The sequence below is a fragment of the Zalophus californianus genome, chromosome 4 (assembly GCF_009762305.2).
Source record: "Zalophus californianus isolate mZalCal1 chromosome 4, mZalCal1.pri.v2, whole genome shotgun sequence".
In the NCBI taxonomy this organism is placed as follows: domain Eukaryota; kingdom Metazoa; phylum Chordata; class Mammalia; order Carnivora; family Otariidae; genus Zalophus; species Zalophus californianus.
The window spans coordinates 17,836,904-17,853,988 of record NC_045598.1 but is presented as its reverse complement, the minus strand read 5'-3'; the positions used below and the strand labels follow the sequence as shown (position 1 = coordinate 17,853,988).

Here is a 17,085-nt window from a genome sequence, read left to right as displayed (position 1 = left end):
GGCATTTTCTCATGGGCTCGAATTATCCTGATTTTCTCAGAACTGCTCTGGGCCAGGCCAGAGGGGCTGGACTACCTGGGGGAGGTGGAGGGATGGCAGGGCCTTCTGGAAACAGGGTCCAAAGACAATTGGAGCCTTGTCCCTGAGGTTGCAGAGGGAAGTTGTTTGGGAGTGCAGTTGCATTCCCAGAAGATCCCCTCCCCCACACCTCAGCAGAACCAGTGCGGAGCTCGGTGCTGGGTGCTCACGGTGCTCAGTGCTCGGTGCTCGCTCGCTTGCCCTTCTGCCCCTGGGGCCGCTCCTCCGTAAGGAGATGGCTCCTTGCTCGTGCTTGTAGCTTGCTGGCCCATCCTTTGTATCGTTCGCCTCTCAGGTGACCCTAGGATGAGATAACCAAGGTCCAGAGAGGAGAAGGCACCCAGCTTGGGGCCCCCCACTGAAGCCGGGACACAGCTGGAGCTCAAACCCAGCATCTCTGTCCTCATCACGAGGAGGAGATTCCCACACTGGTGTGGATTCTCAGAGATGAGACAGAGGGGGCTTAAGGAAGGGGGCCCCCTATGGGGTCCTTAAGGTGCCAGGTCCTGTTATCACCCTGCTGTCCCCAAAGCCTGTTCTGAACATTTCTGAGAAACAGGATCAAAGTCTTGCCTCAGCATGACCTTCCCGAGGATACAATGTCCTCCGTTCCCTGCACCCAGATGTGTCTCCCTCCCCTTCCTCACTGCCCCCCCCACCCCAACACAGCACCAGCTGGTGGTGTTCTTATCTGTCATTAATATTTAACATGTCTTCAGGGTCACTGGTCTAGACCCAATCTCTCCATAACAGAGGGATGGCCCACTCTCAGCAGCCGCAAAGGTGGCCTCCATGATTACTCCCCTCCCCCCCACACTGAAAACAAGTCTGCTTCCTGTCACTTGGGGTGAACTTGGCCAAAGGTTGACTATCTTCACCTTGTTCAATAATGAGAAACAACTTAACAGCCGGACTGTTCTCACCAGGTAAGTGGGACAGGGAGTCACAGACATATGTTTTTTTAAGGCCATAAAAGGGCTGTGAAGCTCCCTAAGCTCCTCGGGGTGACAGACAGATGTCCCAACTACTCCATGACCCTCCGAGGGTGGAGTCTGAGTGCCTGAGGAGAGAGAGGAATGGCTCTGAGCCCTGTGAGCCTCCACAGGTGGCCCGGGCCCCACTGAGGGGCAGGCTCCGGGTCTCTGGCCTCCCAAGCAGGCAGCCCAGGCCTGCAGATAGGGCTGGAAGCAGCTAGAAGGCAAAGGGTCTGAGGCCCCCTGGAGCTGGGCTAAGGCATTGGCATCCCTGAGTGTCCTAGGCCCTGACCCCGTTACCAGGAATCTGCATAGCCTGCCCCACCTTGCACAGCCCAGGGAGTCTTCACAGCAGAGCCCAGCCCTGGAGTAAACAAACAGGTGTGTGTGGGGGGGGGGGGAGGGGGGCGCCTGGGTGGCTCAGTCGTTAAGCGTCTGCCTTCGGCTCAGGTCATGATCCCGGGGTCCTGGGATCGAGCCCCGCATCGGGCTCCCTGCTCTGCGGGAGGCCTGCCTCTCCCTCTGCCACTCCCCCTGCTTGTGTTCCCTCTCTCGCTGTGCCTCTCTCTGTCAAATAAATAAATAAAATCTTGAAAAAAAAAAAACAGGTGTGGGGGCAGGGAGCCTTACGAGGAGCAATAAGGAGGAACTCAGCCATGCCGCTTGGCGGTTTACTTACTTGACCACTCAACCTCCTGGTAAACTGCCATGATATTTTGTATTATTGATATTTTGCAAGGGAGGAAAATGTGGCTCCGAGAGGTTACTTGCCCAAGTTGGTTTCCTAAACTTGCATCATCGTGAGAATCCCCTGGGAACGTATTAAAAATGCAGCTTCCCCAGCCCTACCAAGGCCTGCTAAATCCACGGCTCCTGGGGAGTCTGTGTATCTAATAAACACCTTTGGGGTTGCCTCTCAGGCAGGGGAGGGAAAAAGGTCCTCATACCAACAGTTTCCCTGCACATGGCTTCAAATCACCCTCCCAGGAGTCACCCTTATTCCAGCCCCTGGGTTGGGGTGTGGGGCAGGGATACTCAGGTGGTATTTCCACCTGCGAAGTCCGCGGACCTCTGGCCTCCTACCTCCCCAGTCCTAGGAACATACAGGGGTTGCCTGAGTTCCCACCCAGAGGATAGGGCCCATGGGACTGGAGCTCCCGCGGGGTCCCTCCCAGAGGCTGGATCCTTCTGTGCCCCTCCCAGGTCTGAGCGTCAACCTGAACAAGGAGGCTAGGACCACGTGTCACTGCCAAGGCTGGTGCCCCATTGCTGTCCCCACCCTCCATTCCAGAAAGTGAGACAGGAACTCTCAGTGGGAGCAGGAATGGCCTCGGGTGCTGTGGCTGGAGGATCATATAGCCCTGAGACCCTAACCTCCACACTCAGCCCCTGGGCTGCTCAAGCCCATTGTCCTTTCCCGCTCTCAGGAGGAAGCGGCATAAAGAAGACACATTTTGGCCTGTAAGTCTGAGAAGAACAGCGGAATTAACGGAGCGGGGAGAGGGACAGAGGGAGGGAGGAGAGAGAAGCAGGGAGAAAGGAGGTGTTGGGAGAAAGCACCAGGCCAGACAGCGCTCCCCTTGGCCACCAGGTGAAGCCCATCAGCCAAACACAATTCAGCTGCTGCCTGAAAAAGTGGCGTGGAAGTTCAGGGTATTGGGTACGTGAATTTAAACAACTGTCCTTAATGTTCATGCATCCAGGGAAGGCAATAAAAGGGAGAAGAAGAGAAAGAAAGGAGAAAAAGAAGGAAATATGGAGGGTATTTGCCATGATGAGCCAGGTACTGTAGCAGGCAATTTATACATTTTAACCTCATTTGAATCTCGCAACCACTCTGTAGGATAGGTATTCATTCATTCATTCATTCATTCATTCTTCAACAAGCATATATCAAGGGGCTGGTCGTATGCTGGGCACAGCTCTCGGGGCTAGGGGTACAGTGGACAAGACAGGCAGGCGAGCTTCCTGTTGTTTCAGAACTTACCTCCAACTCACCAGTAAAGAAACTAAATTGGCCCAGAGAGGAGGCCAGTGTCCTTCCATTAGTGAGCGCCCGGGGCCAGAGGTTGAGATTTAAGCCGAGGTTTGTGTAATTCCAAGTCTCACCTCTGCTCAGCCTCACGACCTGCAGGGTCGGCTGTGTGCACTTTAAGGCACATCCAGATCTCCCCGAGGCGATGCCCCAGTGAGGAGAGAGGGCATCCCTGGGGTGAATGGGAATCCCACACACAGAGGGAGGGTAGGCTCTCAGCATTTCTAGTGCTGCCGAGTTATCACTGGAGTTCCCGTCTAGCAGGTGTCTGCGGGGAGCCAGGCACTTTGCTCAGGCTTCACATTCCCTAATCGAATCTTCTCAATCTCACTGCAAGGCCAGCATCGTTGAGCCCACTGTACAGATAACAGAGGCGGAATGGTGACATGACTTACCCAAGGTCCTACAGCTAGTAAGTGGTGGCCCCTCCACCAGGCCGCCTTGAATGGGGTTACAGGACCAGTTTTAAGTGTCTCTCTCCTGCTGGTTTGGAAGCCCACACCACCCTGCTGTATGTACAAATTCACACTCACATCTCACAGAGAATGTATACATGTGGGTCTTGGAAAGCCCTTCTGAGGTTGGCTCCATACGAGATGGAAGAGGGACACCAAATGTTCTCCCCCAAAAGATGCTTTTAACACTGCCACCAGGGAGGAAGGGGGAGAAGCAGGAAAGTTTAGAAAGGGGGTTTCAAATATGGCAAGAGACTAAGATTTTAGCCGAAGAGCTCACTTACGTTCTCCCTCTCCCCCTCCCCCTCCCTCCCTCTCTCTCTCTTTCTCTTTCTTGAGAATAGGCCCTGAGATGCTAGGAAGAGTGACAGGCCTGGTGTTGTTGGCCCCCCTGAGGCCCCAGGAGGAGGCGAGGGAGGGGAGCTGTGCTCTCTGGACCAGAGCTTGCACCCCCTTTCCTCAAACCTGCTCAACCCCTGAGACCTGACTCAGGTGTACCTTCCTGATCACTGCCCCACCCCCCCCCCACGGTAACTTCCCGTCTCCCCACCTAAATTAAAACTTCCTCCACACCATGGGTGTTATTCCCTTCTGCCTGCAAAGGGTGCATGTGAATGAACGTGGGGGGAAGAACTGAGGTACAGGAGGGGCTGTGGCAAAGGCTGGGAAGACGGAGCGGCCACACAGGAACCCCGAGAAATGCCGCCAGTGAAGGAAGAGGTAGCCCCCCCTCTCCTGCCCGGGCCACGCCCCATACATATACAGGGCCTGGCAGGAGAAGCAAGCTGCTTCCATTTTCGCCAGTGATATGGGACAAGCACCAAACACTTGTTTTAGGTCACATTCCTTCCACTGTCTTCACAAAGAGTGTCCAGCCTCACAGTTCCACGGTTCACAGGGGGATCGGATCAGAGACGCTGGGTGTCTGCCCCAAGGTGCCAGTCAGAACCCCAGCAGCAGGGAGAACCACCCCGTATCTGCTTTCCCTCCAACCAGGCCTGAGCTGTCACCTTTCTACTTCAGTTGGCGGTGGGGGCGTGGGGTCTAGAATTGGGCAGAAGGGCTCAGGCTGAGGGAAGGAGCAGAGGGAAGGAGCCGGGTGTGGAGGCTGGGGTGGGGGTGGGGACGGCTCCACCTGTTGCTGCCGCCTGAGCCTGAGCGAGGCTGGCCTGACAGGACAGCCCCTCCTCTCTGCCCCCGCTTCCCCATAGTTCCCATCCATTGTCATCAACTGTCTCAGTGCTGCTATATTTAAGGCCCATGCAAGCTCCAGGATCACATTCTTCTCCCAGTCCCTGCTGAGCCCAGGGCAAGAAGCAGCCAAGGTCCCTCTCATCCTCTAGGATCTTCTCCCCAGAGACGCCTAAGTGGGTACAGCTGCTTCTGTGAGTCACCTACAGGGATCAGGGGTGGGGAGGGACACCTTCAGAAAGTGAGACCCTCAGCTTTCCATTAGGAAGTGGGGTGCGTGTGTGTGTTTGTGTGTGTGTGTGTGTGTGTGTGTGTGTGTGTGTGTGTGTGTGTTGGGAAAGGAGCCTGGGGCATTTGGAAACAGAAAGTACACACGTGCTTAGGTAGCACCCCGAGTGACAATGGGAGGGCACTCTGGCAACCCTTGCCCCCCTCACTGTTCTGTGTGGCCCTCGGTCATCTGTGCCGAGCCCTCTGGGATATGAAAGCTGCTTGAGAGATGGTCAGGGACACCCGCAAAGTGGAAGGGCCCGGAGTGAACTGGCAGGCCCGGCAGAGCGAGAGCAGTGCTGGCTGAGCCTACTTGGCCCACCGGGCAGCCAGGGAAACGGAGAAAGCCCTCAAGGCCTGAAGCTCAGGGCCAGGAGGGCATGCATCCAGCCCGGGCTCACTGGCAGGAAACCGAGGCCCGGAGAGGGAAGGGGAGGCCTCAGCGGCTCCGTGGCAGGGTCAGAATTCTGGACTCAGAAGCTGGTGGAGCACGGCCGGCCCCTGGGACCCAGCTTTCTGCCATCAGGCTCTGCCAGTCACCCAGCTGCTGTGCCCTTCTCTTTCCCTCCTGAGGAAGGGGCGAGGCCTCCTGGCCCCTGGTCTCTGGGGGTGCCCGTCAGAGGGCCTGGTGGGAAAGCAGACCGGGACTTGGGAGAAAAGGGGAGGCCATGCCATGGGACCCATGGCCCAAGCCTTGTACCCCCCGGGAGAGGGCAGGGGGGCAGGTCCCCCTGTGGCCCACACCCCGCTGACCCCTCCCCACCGGGCACATGTGGCGCTGTGCTCCCATGGCTGCTTAATCCTGAGCCTCAGTCAGTGCTTTAAAAAGACTTGATGGCTCATCTGCTAAAGCTGGGGGGGTCTGGTTGCAGGAGGCCCAAGAGGTCAGGGATGGGTGCCAGTCACCCCCCCGCCCCCACCACGGTGCTAATCAGGAACAGAGCATCCGGGGAAGGAAGCCAGCAGCTGACGCCAGGAACGTTCCTCAGCTGCTGGGGCCAGGGCCACAGTGTCCCAGGAGAGATGGGGGGAGGGGGCCTCCCCACCTAGGTTGGTACCCAGAGCTCTCTTCTAGGGCTCTGAGGAAGGAGGCACAGAATGAGCATGGCTAACCCAGTCATTCTCTGGGTGCAAGCAGACCCTGTTCCTTAGAAGGAGCCTGATGGGAAGCCCAAAGGGTAACTTTCCCGTTACATTCGGCTCAGGTCATCTGGAGGAGGCCAAGGAGGTTTGGGGGCAGCCTTTGGTCCTGACTAACACTGCAGTAATCCAGATCACTGAAAGGGAACACACTTTCAGGAGCTAGAAGGGGTAAATGCCCACTGAGATTGCCCCTCAGTAGCCTGAGCCCCCTGACACCCCAGAACAGGCCCACCAGGCCAGGGTGCTCTGATGAGGTCAGCGGGCCCATCTGCCATGGTATGGACTTAGAGAAGCGGTCCTTCAGGTGCCGTGTGCACACCCAGCTCAGAAGACGACACACATACATTCCACCATTGCCAGGAGGACCTTCAGGGAGGCTGGGGCCAGGGACGACCTCAGGTCTAAGCCCGGCAAGGACCCTCCCGGGTCAGAGACCTGCCCCCCCAGAATACCCACCTGAAGGAAGTGTGGAAGCCACTCCAGGGATTCCACCAAGCATCCTGAAGCCTCAGCATCAGAGGGGCCCTCAGAGACCAGTGGTGACACCAAGGCCCAGATCAGGGAAAGAACTTCATGCGAGAACCCAAACCAGCTCGATCCTGGGCCTCCCACTCTCCCCGCCTCTCCATATCCAGGGATTCACTCCCCAAACCCTGAGGCTCCTCCACACCAGCTGAATCCAACCCTGACTGGGCACCACCTGTGGCCCAGACCTGAGCCTCGGGAATACAAAAGGGGATCACTCCGTTGTGATCCCCTTATGAGAAGAAAGGCCCACTGTGTGCCCAGCCATAGCCAAGGCCTGGCCTTGAGTAGACATGTGTCATAGACATCAAGAGAGCTCAGAGTGGGGGACCACTCATGGTCCCACCCCCCAACCAGCTGGGTGACCTCGGGCAAGCACGTTCCCTCCTCATCTGTAAAATAGGATGATAATGGGCTGGCACACAGTAAACACTCACTGTTGTTACTTTTAATTCACTTATAGTCTTGTTGGAGAGGGAAGATGTCCAAATACGAAATAATTACATAGGAGGAGGTGTTTTCTGAATCAGAGCTAGACTTCGGAGTGCAGACAGAAAAACATAAAAAGGATTAAAGGAGGGAAAATTCTAGGTGGCTGGTAGTTTTTCGGCCGGGTTACTTAGAAAAATCATGCTGATGTCTAACACTTCCATGGCACTTCCTATGCTCCAAGCACTCTTCCAACCTTGACAACCACCCCAGAAAGCCAGCTGGACCCATTTTACAGATGAAGAAACTAAGTCACAGAGTCTCGCCCAAGGGCACACCCTTATAAGCTGGAATGAGAAGCGGGACCACGCCCAGAGTCTCTGCGCCCGACCATTGCGCTAACTGAGGCAGTCTCGGCTTGGGCTGTGGAGCCTGAGTGGGGCTAAGCAGGCCGGAAGGAGGGAAAGGTTTCCCCCAGAGTAGCAACCAGTGCAGGCAAAGGCTCAGAGGTAGGGCTGGGTGGGCATGCACAGGAGGAGTGAGGACATCTGTCCATTTGAGTCATAAAGCTGCCCTCGGACACCACAGTATTGGATCGCTCATCACCTGAGAAGCAAAGGCCCAGAGAAGGGAGGGCGTTGCCCAGGTCACGGGCAAGGTGAGGGCAGAGCTGCTCCCGATGCGGGGCTGCGCTCACACAGCTGCAGGGTGCAAGGAGTGGTGCGTTAGCCAGGCTCAGAGTGTGAAGCCTGCCTCTGTCCCGTCGGCCGGGTCCCTGCCATCCCCGGCCTCCGTGCTCCTGTCTGCCCCCTGGAGAGAGAACCCGCACCCCACAAACCTCCCAGGGATGCCGGGAGGACCACATGGGGAAGGGATGGCCAGACGCCTGGTAGAATGACCATGCACCTCGGCTTGGCAGGTTGTTGCTCTCGCAGCCATGACTCTGCCCCACAGCCCTGGAAATGTGGGGGAGCCCCGGCCCCCCCAGGCCGTGGAGGTCCACCGGTTGGAACACCGCCAGGAGGAGGAGCACAAGGAGGAGCGGCAGCACAGCCTGCACATGGGGTCCTCAGTGCGAAGGCGGACCTTCCGCAGCAGGTGGGATCATCAGGGACCCCACCCCGGCCACTGCCCTACCCCCTAGGGGTCCCCAGTCTGAGGGGGGGAGGCATAGCCTGCTTTCTGGACAAGCCAGTCTGAGGTAAGAAGTACAGCACTGTCCTCTGGAGACCCTTCTTTCTGGAGAACCCGGCCTGAGGGGGGAGGCACAGCCCTGCTTTGTGGAGATCCCAGTCTGACGGGGGAGGCACAGCCCTGCCCCTAGTGTCCTAAGGTAGGTAGTTGCTGCCTTAAGCTCAGGGACACTGGGGCCAGATCCCCAGGCAATCCTGCAGGAGCCATTAACTCCCTTTTCCCGGGACAGCGAGGAAGAGTATCAGTTCAGCGCCGCAGACTATGCCCTCGCAGCAGCCCTGGCCCTGACGGCCTCCTCCGAGAAGTCTTGGTAAGTCAGGTGATCTTTCCAGAGAACAATGGGCTGAGAAAGGGCCATCCTGTCCAGTCCCTTGCCTCTACTAGGCTCCCACACTGGACTTACAGAATCTGCCCAAAGTTACACATCTAGCACAAGGGCCTAGACCACTCTCTGGATGGGTCCCCAGGCAGTAGTGAGGGACCATCCCCAAGAGAGAGGGTGGGGGTCCACCCTTCACTGAGGGGCTTCGCGGGACAGCAGGGGGAACCCGCTTCCTGGGTTAGAAGGTCTGGGTCCTGGCCAGTTTGAAGCAAGTCCCTACACTGTAAAATAGGGGGACTGTTCCTGCCCACTTGGTCATCATGAAGACAAGACGGACAAAGACTTTGTGAAAGGGCCTTGGGAACTATATCCATAGTACTTATTATGCACCTACTGTAAGCAGCCCCATTCAGGTATTTTGGAGGCAAGAGAGGATTAAAAGCTGCTCTGGCCCTCAAGAACCTTAAAGTGCAGCCAGCAATGCACGTGGTGGGGGCAGGCGGCCCTGGCCGGGGCGCCCCCCAACCCCCTCTGCCGCGCAGGGAGTCCCAGCTGAGGCGCCAGACCTCCGCCGTGGAGCTGGAGGAGCGGGGGCAGAAGCGAGTGGGCTTCGGCAACGACTTCGAGAGGACTGAGATCGCCTTCCTGCAGACCCAGTGGCTACTGCGCCAGAGACGCGACCGGAAGGCGCTGAGGCGGCGGGTGAGGGCGTTTGGGGACCTGCCACCCGTCACGGGCCGCCCACCTCAGCTGCCATCTCCTCAAGAGGCAGCCGGACATCCGGGCCAGAGTCCAGGCCCTGGGCTGGGACGGGGTCCGCCTGCTGGCGTCCCCGCCCTCCTGCTGTGTGACCTTGGGCAAGCAGCTTACCCTTCCTGAGCCTCGGTTTTCTCACCTGTAAAACAGATGTGTGTGGCGTACCGACTCTCGGGGCTGAGGTGGGGATTAGACCAGATGGGGCTTGTGAAGTGACCTTCCCAGAAGAGCCTCAGGAAACCCTATCCCTGACAAACGTCAGCGGTCTGAAGCCGCCCTCCGGGCCCCCCTCCCCGGGGCAGGAGGGCATAGCTAACACTCACGTGGGCTTTCTCAGTGCCCATGATTCTTCACGTACTAACTCATTTAATCCTCACCGCAGGAAGGTGGGGGAATAGAATTATCATCCCCATTTTACAGATAAGGAAACTGAGGGCTTGCCGATGGTCTCACAGGTAGGAAGTGGCAGAATCTGGCCTTGACCCCCGAGCCAGTTGCTCCAAAGCCCATGTGCTGCCCTCTGTGCCACCTTGCCCCTCACTTAGGGGAAGCGGGAGGGGGCTCCAGCCCATGGGGGTCTGACTCCAGAGCCTGAGGGTTGGGGGGACGCTGACAGCAAAGATGGGGAGATGTGATTCCCCTGGCTCATGGGAGTCACAGATCCCCTCCCACCTGCAGATGGAGGAGAAGGTTCAGGAGGCCAAGGAGCTGAGGGAGCTGTGTTCCGGCCGGGGGCCCTGGTTCTGGATCCCACTGCGTTCCCACGCCGTGTGGGAGCACACCACAGTCCTGCTGACGTGTACTGTCCAGGCCTCACCTCCACCCCAGGTCACCTGGTAAGCCGCTGGGGCAGGAGAGGAGGGGTCCCCACCCTGCCTCTAGGCTCTGAGCCTCCAGGGTTAAATGAGTGTGAGTTCTTTATGGCCCAGCCCCTCCCTTCTAGGAGCCTGCTTCCTCCCCCAGAAGTTCTTGCTGCCTTAGAAAAGCTGCAACCGCACAGACTCTGAGCTCTGCCCACCCCCAGAGAGCAGCAGCTGCTGTGAGGCTCGGGCGGAGTTATTCTTAGCCTCCTCCCTGCCAGCCTGGGGCAGGAAGACGGGGCCACTGGGGAGCCAGCACTTGTAAAAATCCGATTCTGGGGGCAGAAGGCAGCTGCTCTGAGCTGGGCGTTGGAAGATGATGGTGGGAGGCAGGGCAGAGGGCTGAGGAGAAGGACCGGAGGCGGGGAGGGCGGGAGGCCCCCAGTGAGGAACTCAGACCTGGAGTGGGAGCCCTGTGTCCAGACCTAGCTCTCTCTACTAACACACACCTCAGCCTCTGGCCCTGCTTCCGGTTTCCCGTTCCGTAAAACGGGTTGAAGGCCTCCTGCCCAGCCTGCATGTGGTGAGGATTTAATGCCCCAACTGCGTGGAAGCCTCAGAGCTTGAAAGGTGCCGGGAAAGTAGAAGACACCATTCCTGGGAGCATAACCATAGCAGAAGTCTAGGCCTTGCTGGCCGAGGGGAAAGGAAGGGAGGGGAGGGGAGGTGGCAGGGGTCTCCTGTATGGGCTGGAGGTGGGGGCGGGCATGGCAGCCACCGGGCTCTGAGTCCTACCAGAGGGAGGCCTGTCGTTCATGCAGCTGAGCCGCTGTTTACGGAGCTCCCTCTGGGTCTTAGACCCGGGGTCAGACAGGCTGGGGGACAAGGAAAGGATTTCAACAAATAGTTACCAGGAGTGTAGTCTGCCCCAGGCCCAGACTCAGGCACTGAGGCATACACAATCTCCCCTCAGAGAGCTCTCAGCCCAGAAGAGAAATGTCAACATACAGAGAAGTATATTCATGGGTGCAATTTGAAATACAAGAGTAAAGATGAAGACAGTGAGGTGGCTGCCTTCCCCCAGGAGGATCCAGGAAGGTTCTCAGAGCAGGCGACACATAAGCCAGATCTTGAGGGTGAACAAGGCCATGGTCTAGTAGGGGAGACAGGATAAGCACACAAGTGACCGAGATCACAAAGGAAAAAGCAACATCTTATCCTTGAACTCACTTTTCCTGACCCCAGTTTCTTCTCATTTGAGCCGTGGGGCCACCCATGGCTCAGAGAGGTAGTGTGACTTGTCTAAGGTCACACAGCCAGTTTGAATCCGAATGCAAACTTGGGTCTCTTGCCTCCCAGCCATAGGTGTTCCTACCGGGCTAGAAAGTGGGAAAGTGATCGTTGGGGTTGTCGTTCTTCCTTGAGGCACATGGAACGCCTCAGAAGTCAGAGACAGAGAAAGCACTTAGGCCAGGAGCAATCAGAAGAGGCATGGAGGGAGCTGGCAACAGGGCTGGTCATTGCCAGATGACATTCATTCACAAAAGTGTGCCAGGACCTGGAATTCATGCTGGGCGCTGGATTCCTGTGGGCACCGAGGCAGTCCCTGCCTGCAAGCGGCTGCTCAGGTAGGAGGACTGCTCCTGCCTGCTGCCCTGGTCTGAGGGGGGGGTCAGTACCTCAGCTGTCCTGCCTGGCGGCCAAGCCCTGCCCTGCCCTGCCCCGCCCTGGCACGGAGGCCCACAGCTAGGGCATTCCGGGGAGCCTCTCAGGGAAGACGCTCCTATCCACCCTGCCAGCAATATTATCACAACAGGGAGCTGAGCATGGCAAGTGGTAGAACAAGGCCAGGCCCACCTCCAGCAGGTGTGATACAGGTGGCCCCCCGTGCTCCTGGTTTTGGGGATCCAGTTTTCCACCATCAGTCGCTTTGGGCAGGGCCGCGCACTGTCCTGGGGTTGGCCTCCAGGGCTCTGTCCAGGTCCTGGCAGGCACCCTCCCCCAGGTCAAGAGGAAGATCCCGGCGCACCCAGGCTTGTCAGGTGAGTACATTCATTCAGCAATTATTGAGCACTTCCTGAATGCAGGGGGCAACAACAGGACAAGCTCGGCGAGGCCCAATCTGGCCACGTTTATGCTGCGGAAGTGGGCCCTGGCCATGATTCTATCTGATACCGGAATCAGTCTCCCAGGCACAGCAGTCTTAAAAAGTAAAATCCGGTATGGAAACAGTGAAGGAAAAACATTTAGATAAATCATAAAAATCTCACTCTTTTATGAGGGCCTCTCTGAGCCAGGCTCTGGGCTGGGCGCCTCGCTTCTGTTGTCTGACTTAATGTTGTTTTATGACTGGCTGTCACGTAGGGTCACCTGCACAGCCTGTGTTTTCGAGGGGCTGCCATTGAGGCAGGGGACCAGGCCCAGAGAGGGGGCAAGATGAACTCTGAGGTCTCTGCCTGTCCAGGGCCTTGCCCAGAGCTGCTGCTTTCTTCTTGGAAAGTTGGAAGCTGGCCAGGCTGAGGTGTCTGGAATGTTCCTGATAGGTGGGGGTGGGGGGACCTGACTTTGGCCCCGAGGCCTAGGAGAGGTAGAAAGATTGGGTGCCAAGATTAGGCACCACCCTCCCCGAAGGAGACTTAGTTGGGCTTCTTTCAAAAGAGGGTGCAGTCTGGGGGGGATGGGGGGGTGGTGCCTGGGGTGTGGGTGTGGCACTGTTTGGTTGCCATGGACATAAACAGGGTGTGGGGGGAGCCGAGTCCCAGGAAGGAGATGCACTGAGCCTGGGGCGCCCTCTCTCGGCTGTGGCCTCCTCTTCGACCTCAAACACCTGGGGCTGACTGTCCATGCCAACAGCCTCATGGACACAAGAGATCCAGAGAGGGGGACTGACTTGCCCAAGGTCACACAGCAAGGTGCATCAAGAACCCAGGCCTCCCAGGCTTCACAGACTTTCACTCGCCAGCCGTAACTCCTTAGGCCTCCAAACCCCGGCAAGGGGCTGTAGACAGAGCCCCACCCCCAGAAATTCTGACTCCAAAATAATCTGGGACGCAGCCAGTGTATGGAGATTTTCTTAATGGCTTTAATAAGACAGAAGCTTATTTTTCTTCCGTCTGCATGCCTGAGGTAGACAGGGTGGGGCAGCTTCGGTGACTCTGCTCACAGACTCCTCAGGGACTCAGGCCTACTCCCCTCACTGCTGGAGGGCACAGCCCCGGGGTTCCTGGTGCGAGACGGCAGCTGTCTGGGCCACGTTCTTGCCATAGCATGGAGGGAACCATGACATAAAAGGGGGCAAAGGGTCATCAACAGCAGCCACATGGCACTTGTACTTACACTCTGTTGACAAGTCTTAGTCACATGGCCACACCTAGTAGAAAGAGAGGGCAGGAAACCGGTTACACACGGGGTGGCTCAGTAATGAGTCCTGCTCCTTTAGAATAAGAGGGAGGGGCACCTGGGCTTAGGCGGTTAAGCGTCAGACTCTTGATCTCAGCTCAGGTCTTGATCTCAGGGTCGTGAGTTCAAGCCCTGCGTTGGGCTCCACACCCAACGTGGAGCCAACTTAAAAAAAAAAAAGAAAAGAAAAAGAATAAGAGCGAATGGCTATTGGAGACCAATGAACAGCTTCTGATACAAATTTCCAGTCTTCTGTTCAAAATCCCGGCATGGAGACTTTGAAAGCTTTCTCCAGGGACTCTAATGAGAGCCAAGATAAAGAACTGCCCTCCTGAGAGGTTGACAAGGGAGTAAGAATGGGGTACTTTCCGTGGCAACCCCCTCAGAGAGGAGGGCCCTGGGGGCAGCTACCCCTCATTACAGTCTCCATCTTCCCTGCCCCCACCAACAGCCGGGAAGGAGAATGAACCTTTGAGCACCGACAGTGTTTGGGCCACCAGAGGAAAGCTTTGCATATCTTATCCCGTTTGACTGTCAAAGCAACCTTATGAGGTCAGTGCTCTCACTACTCCCATTTCACAGATGAGGACAACTGAGGTTCAGAACAGTGAAAGTGCTGCCTTGTGTCACATAGGCAAGTGAACAGCACAAAGCTGAGGTTGGAATCCAGGTCTGAGCGCCTCCGGGTCCTTCCCCCTCAGAGCCACACTGCCTGCCACAGATACACTGTGTCCCCACAGGTACAAAAATGACATGCGAATCGATCCCCGCCTCTTTCCCGCCGGAAAGTACCGAATCACCAACAACTATGGGCTGCTGACGCTGGAGATTAGGAGGTGAGACTGTGGCCCCTAGGGAGACCCATGACCCCCGGGCTCCAACACCCCCGAAGCCAGAGCAGGATTTCAAATCCTTATTAACTGAGTCGGCCTTATCTTCAGAAGAACCTGGGGTGCTTATTAAAACACTGATTCATGAGATGGGCCCTCCGCTTGCCTCCAGAGAGTCAGATTAAGTGGATCTTATTCTAAAATGGGGCCTGGAAATCGGTATTTAACAGACACTCCCATGTCATTCCAATGCCTTGGAATACACGAGAGGAAATTTGGAGTCAGAGGCCAGATGGATGGACTAGAAATGCTGGGAGTGCTCCTTGCAGGGGAGAGAAAAACACATGTACACGTGCGCGCGCACACACACGCACACACACACACACACACACGGGCATGAGTGCAAGGGGAGGTGGTTGGAGGGGAGAGAGTTAGATGGGCCCGTCAGGAGATGGTGAGTCTTAAGCATGGTTTGAAGGGAGAAGGAGTGGGGCTCCTGGGTGGCTCAAGCAGTTGAGCATCTGACTCTCGATATGGGCTCAGGTCTTGATCTCAGGGTCGTGAGTTCAAGCCCCACATTGGGTGTGGAACCTGCTTAAGAAAAAAAAAATGAAGGGAGAAGCAGCATGCGTGGAGGGCGGGCACCAGAGGATCTGAGCACAATCCCCCCCAGAACACACCTTACAGCTCACATGAGCCGCCACGTGCTGAATTCCTGCCAGTGCCAAGCCCTGTGTGAGGAGTGACACACACATGATTGATGATGCCCACCACCATTCTTGCAGGGAAGCCTTGTCCATGGTACAGAAGAGGAAACCCAGGCTCCAAAAGATGAAGGGTCTTGCACGGCTTGTGCAGGGCAGGGCCTGGGTTTGAGGCTGTGCTCTCCACCTGGGTTCTTTCCAGTATGGCAATCCCTCCATCTCAACCAACTTGGGCTTCAGAGACACAAACATGGGCAGGACATTGATCCTACCCTCCAGAAGCAAAGTGGGGAGACATGGACATAAGTATCTGACCACACAATGCCACAAAGGGCGGTGCGCGTGGGCTGGACAGTCAGGGAAGGCATGCAGGGTCAAGGTTGCTTGGAGGGGCAGGTGGGACTGGTGCTTGAAGCAAGAGGGATTCCTACCCTGAGCAGCCAGGGTAAGAGCAGGGATACCAAGGAGCCTGTCTGCTTGCTGATGGGGCCAGATGTGCCACATCCCTCCAACAACTCTCGTGGTCCCCAGCATGGCCCTGGAATGGAGCCAGCCCAGGCCCTGGGAATGAGACAGGGTTGTCCTGACTAGTGATGAGACCCAGGGCTGAGATTGAGAACACCTGGGCATCTGGCCCAGTTCGGGCACAGACTGGCAGTGGTGCTCCCCTCCTGCTCCAGGATTCTGATTTGGAGGTGTTGACAGGGCAGGAGGCTATGCCTGTGAGAGAGCTTGTCACCTTGAAGCTGGGTTGAATTCTGGGTGCTGTGTGACTCTGGGCAAATCGCTTAACCTGTCTGATCCTACCGAGTCAGTACTAACGATCATATTTTCACAGTACTTTCACCTGAGTTGGGTCAGGCTGGTGTTATGTCCCTAGTTCAGAGAAGGACATTGAGGCACAGCAAAGGGCAGTGGCCGGCCCAAAGGCACACAGCTTTTTCAGAGGTGGGGCCTGAACTAAAGCCTAAAGTCTCCCCACCCACCGAAGCCTTCATGGGAATGCCTGCCTCTGCGTGCCCCCCCACCCGACACGTGGGGACTGGAGTTTCCCACGGAGCCCAGCAGTCTCGGGGGGGCACTTCCTCTCTCCTTTTCAGATGCACCATTGAGGACGCAGCCACCTACACGGTGATGGTGAAGAATGCCTATGGCCAGGCCTCCTCCTTCGCCAAAGTCCTTGTCCGAAGTAAGTGCTCCCATTCCCACCAGCCAGCCCGCAGCACGCCCAGGGTGAGCCGATGAGGACATGCGTCTGGCTCAGACGTGAGGGAGGCCCCTTGATGCAGGGGTCTTTGGCCTGGGATCGGGTGACCAAGACAGCCAGAGAGACGCACTTCCCTGGGGCCTGCGGAGCAAGGGAGAGTCGCCTCCCTCAGACGCCACAACCTATACAACTATCTCCAAAGAGCGTGCTCATCTCGTTGGGTTGGGCTTGGGGTCTGGATCCAGCTCAGGGCCCCCGGGACAGTGGCCTGGACCTGTCAGCCCTGCTGAGGGGTCCTCAGGGGGAAAGGCTGAGCCCTACCAACTCCCCTCTGGGCCTCACTGCCCCATTTGGGTTCTGGTGTTTATTTGCCGTTGGTGCAATTCCCAACTGGTGTGATTCCCAACCCTGGAGTTTCCCCCAGGGGCATCTGAGATGACAGCATAAGGCAGGGGAGACACTCGGGAGTCAGCCAGACCCGTGTCCACATGCTGGCTCTGCCTCTGACCGGCTGTGGGTGGCCTGGGCCACCTCACTTCACTTCTCTGAGCCTCCTCATCTGTAAAGGGGGACTCCTCCCACCTCGCTCAGGTGCTCCGGTTGATTAAATGAGATGGTAGAGGTAAAGCTTGGCGTGTAGTAGACTTAGGGAAGCCATAGCTCTCTGTGCCCCCGCACCATGACCAGGGTGGAGCCTAGCCAGGAGGCCATACCTCTGGGCCCAGGAGAATGCTGCCTCGTCCTCAGGGCCCCTGAGAGAGTGGTTGCATATG

The 17,085-nt window shown here is 57.1% G+C and overlaps 1 protein-coding gene across 4 annotated transcripts in view; it reads left to right on the top strand.

The window, feature by feature from the left end:
- The first annotated feature begins 2,455 nt into the window (after positions 1-2,455).
- MYOM3 (myomesin 3) overlaps positions 2,456-17,085 on the top strand; it is a 49,144-nt gene continuing 34,514 nt past the window's right edge. For 2 of the 4 annotated variants that reach the window (XM_027573493.2, XM_027573657.2), the window contains exons 1-7: positions 4,805-4,927; positions 8,020-8,198; positions 8,524-8,604; positions 9,159-9,318; positions 10,051-10,208; positions 14,312-14,407; positions 16,206-16,294. In XM_027573493.2, the coding sequence (XP_027429294.2) occupies positions 8,038-8,198; positions 8,524-8,604; positions 9,159-9,318; positions 10,051-10,208; positions 14,312-14,407; positions 16,206-16,294 (745 nt within the window). In that variant the 5' untranslated portion in view covers positions 4,805-4,927; positions 8,020-8,037. Of the gene's footprint in view, positions 2,514-4,804; positions 4,928-8,019; positions 8,199-8,523; positions 8,605-9,158; positions 9,319-10,050; positions 10,209-11,696; positions 11,801-14,311; positions 14,408-16,205; positions 16,295-17,085 lie in introns of those variants that run through there. The other 2 variants (XM_027573580.2, XM_035726952.1) reach the window with 2 other exon arrangements.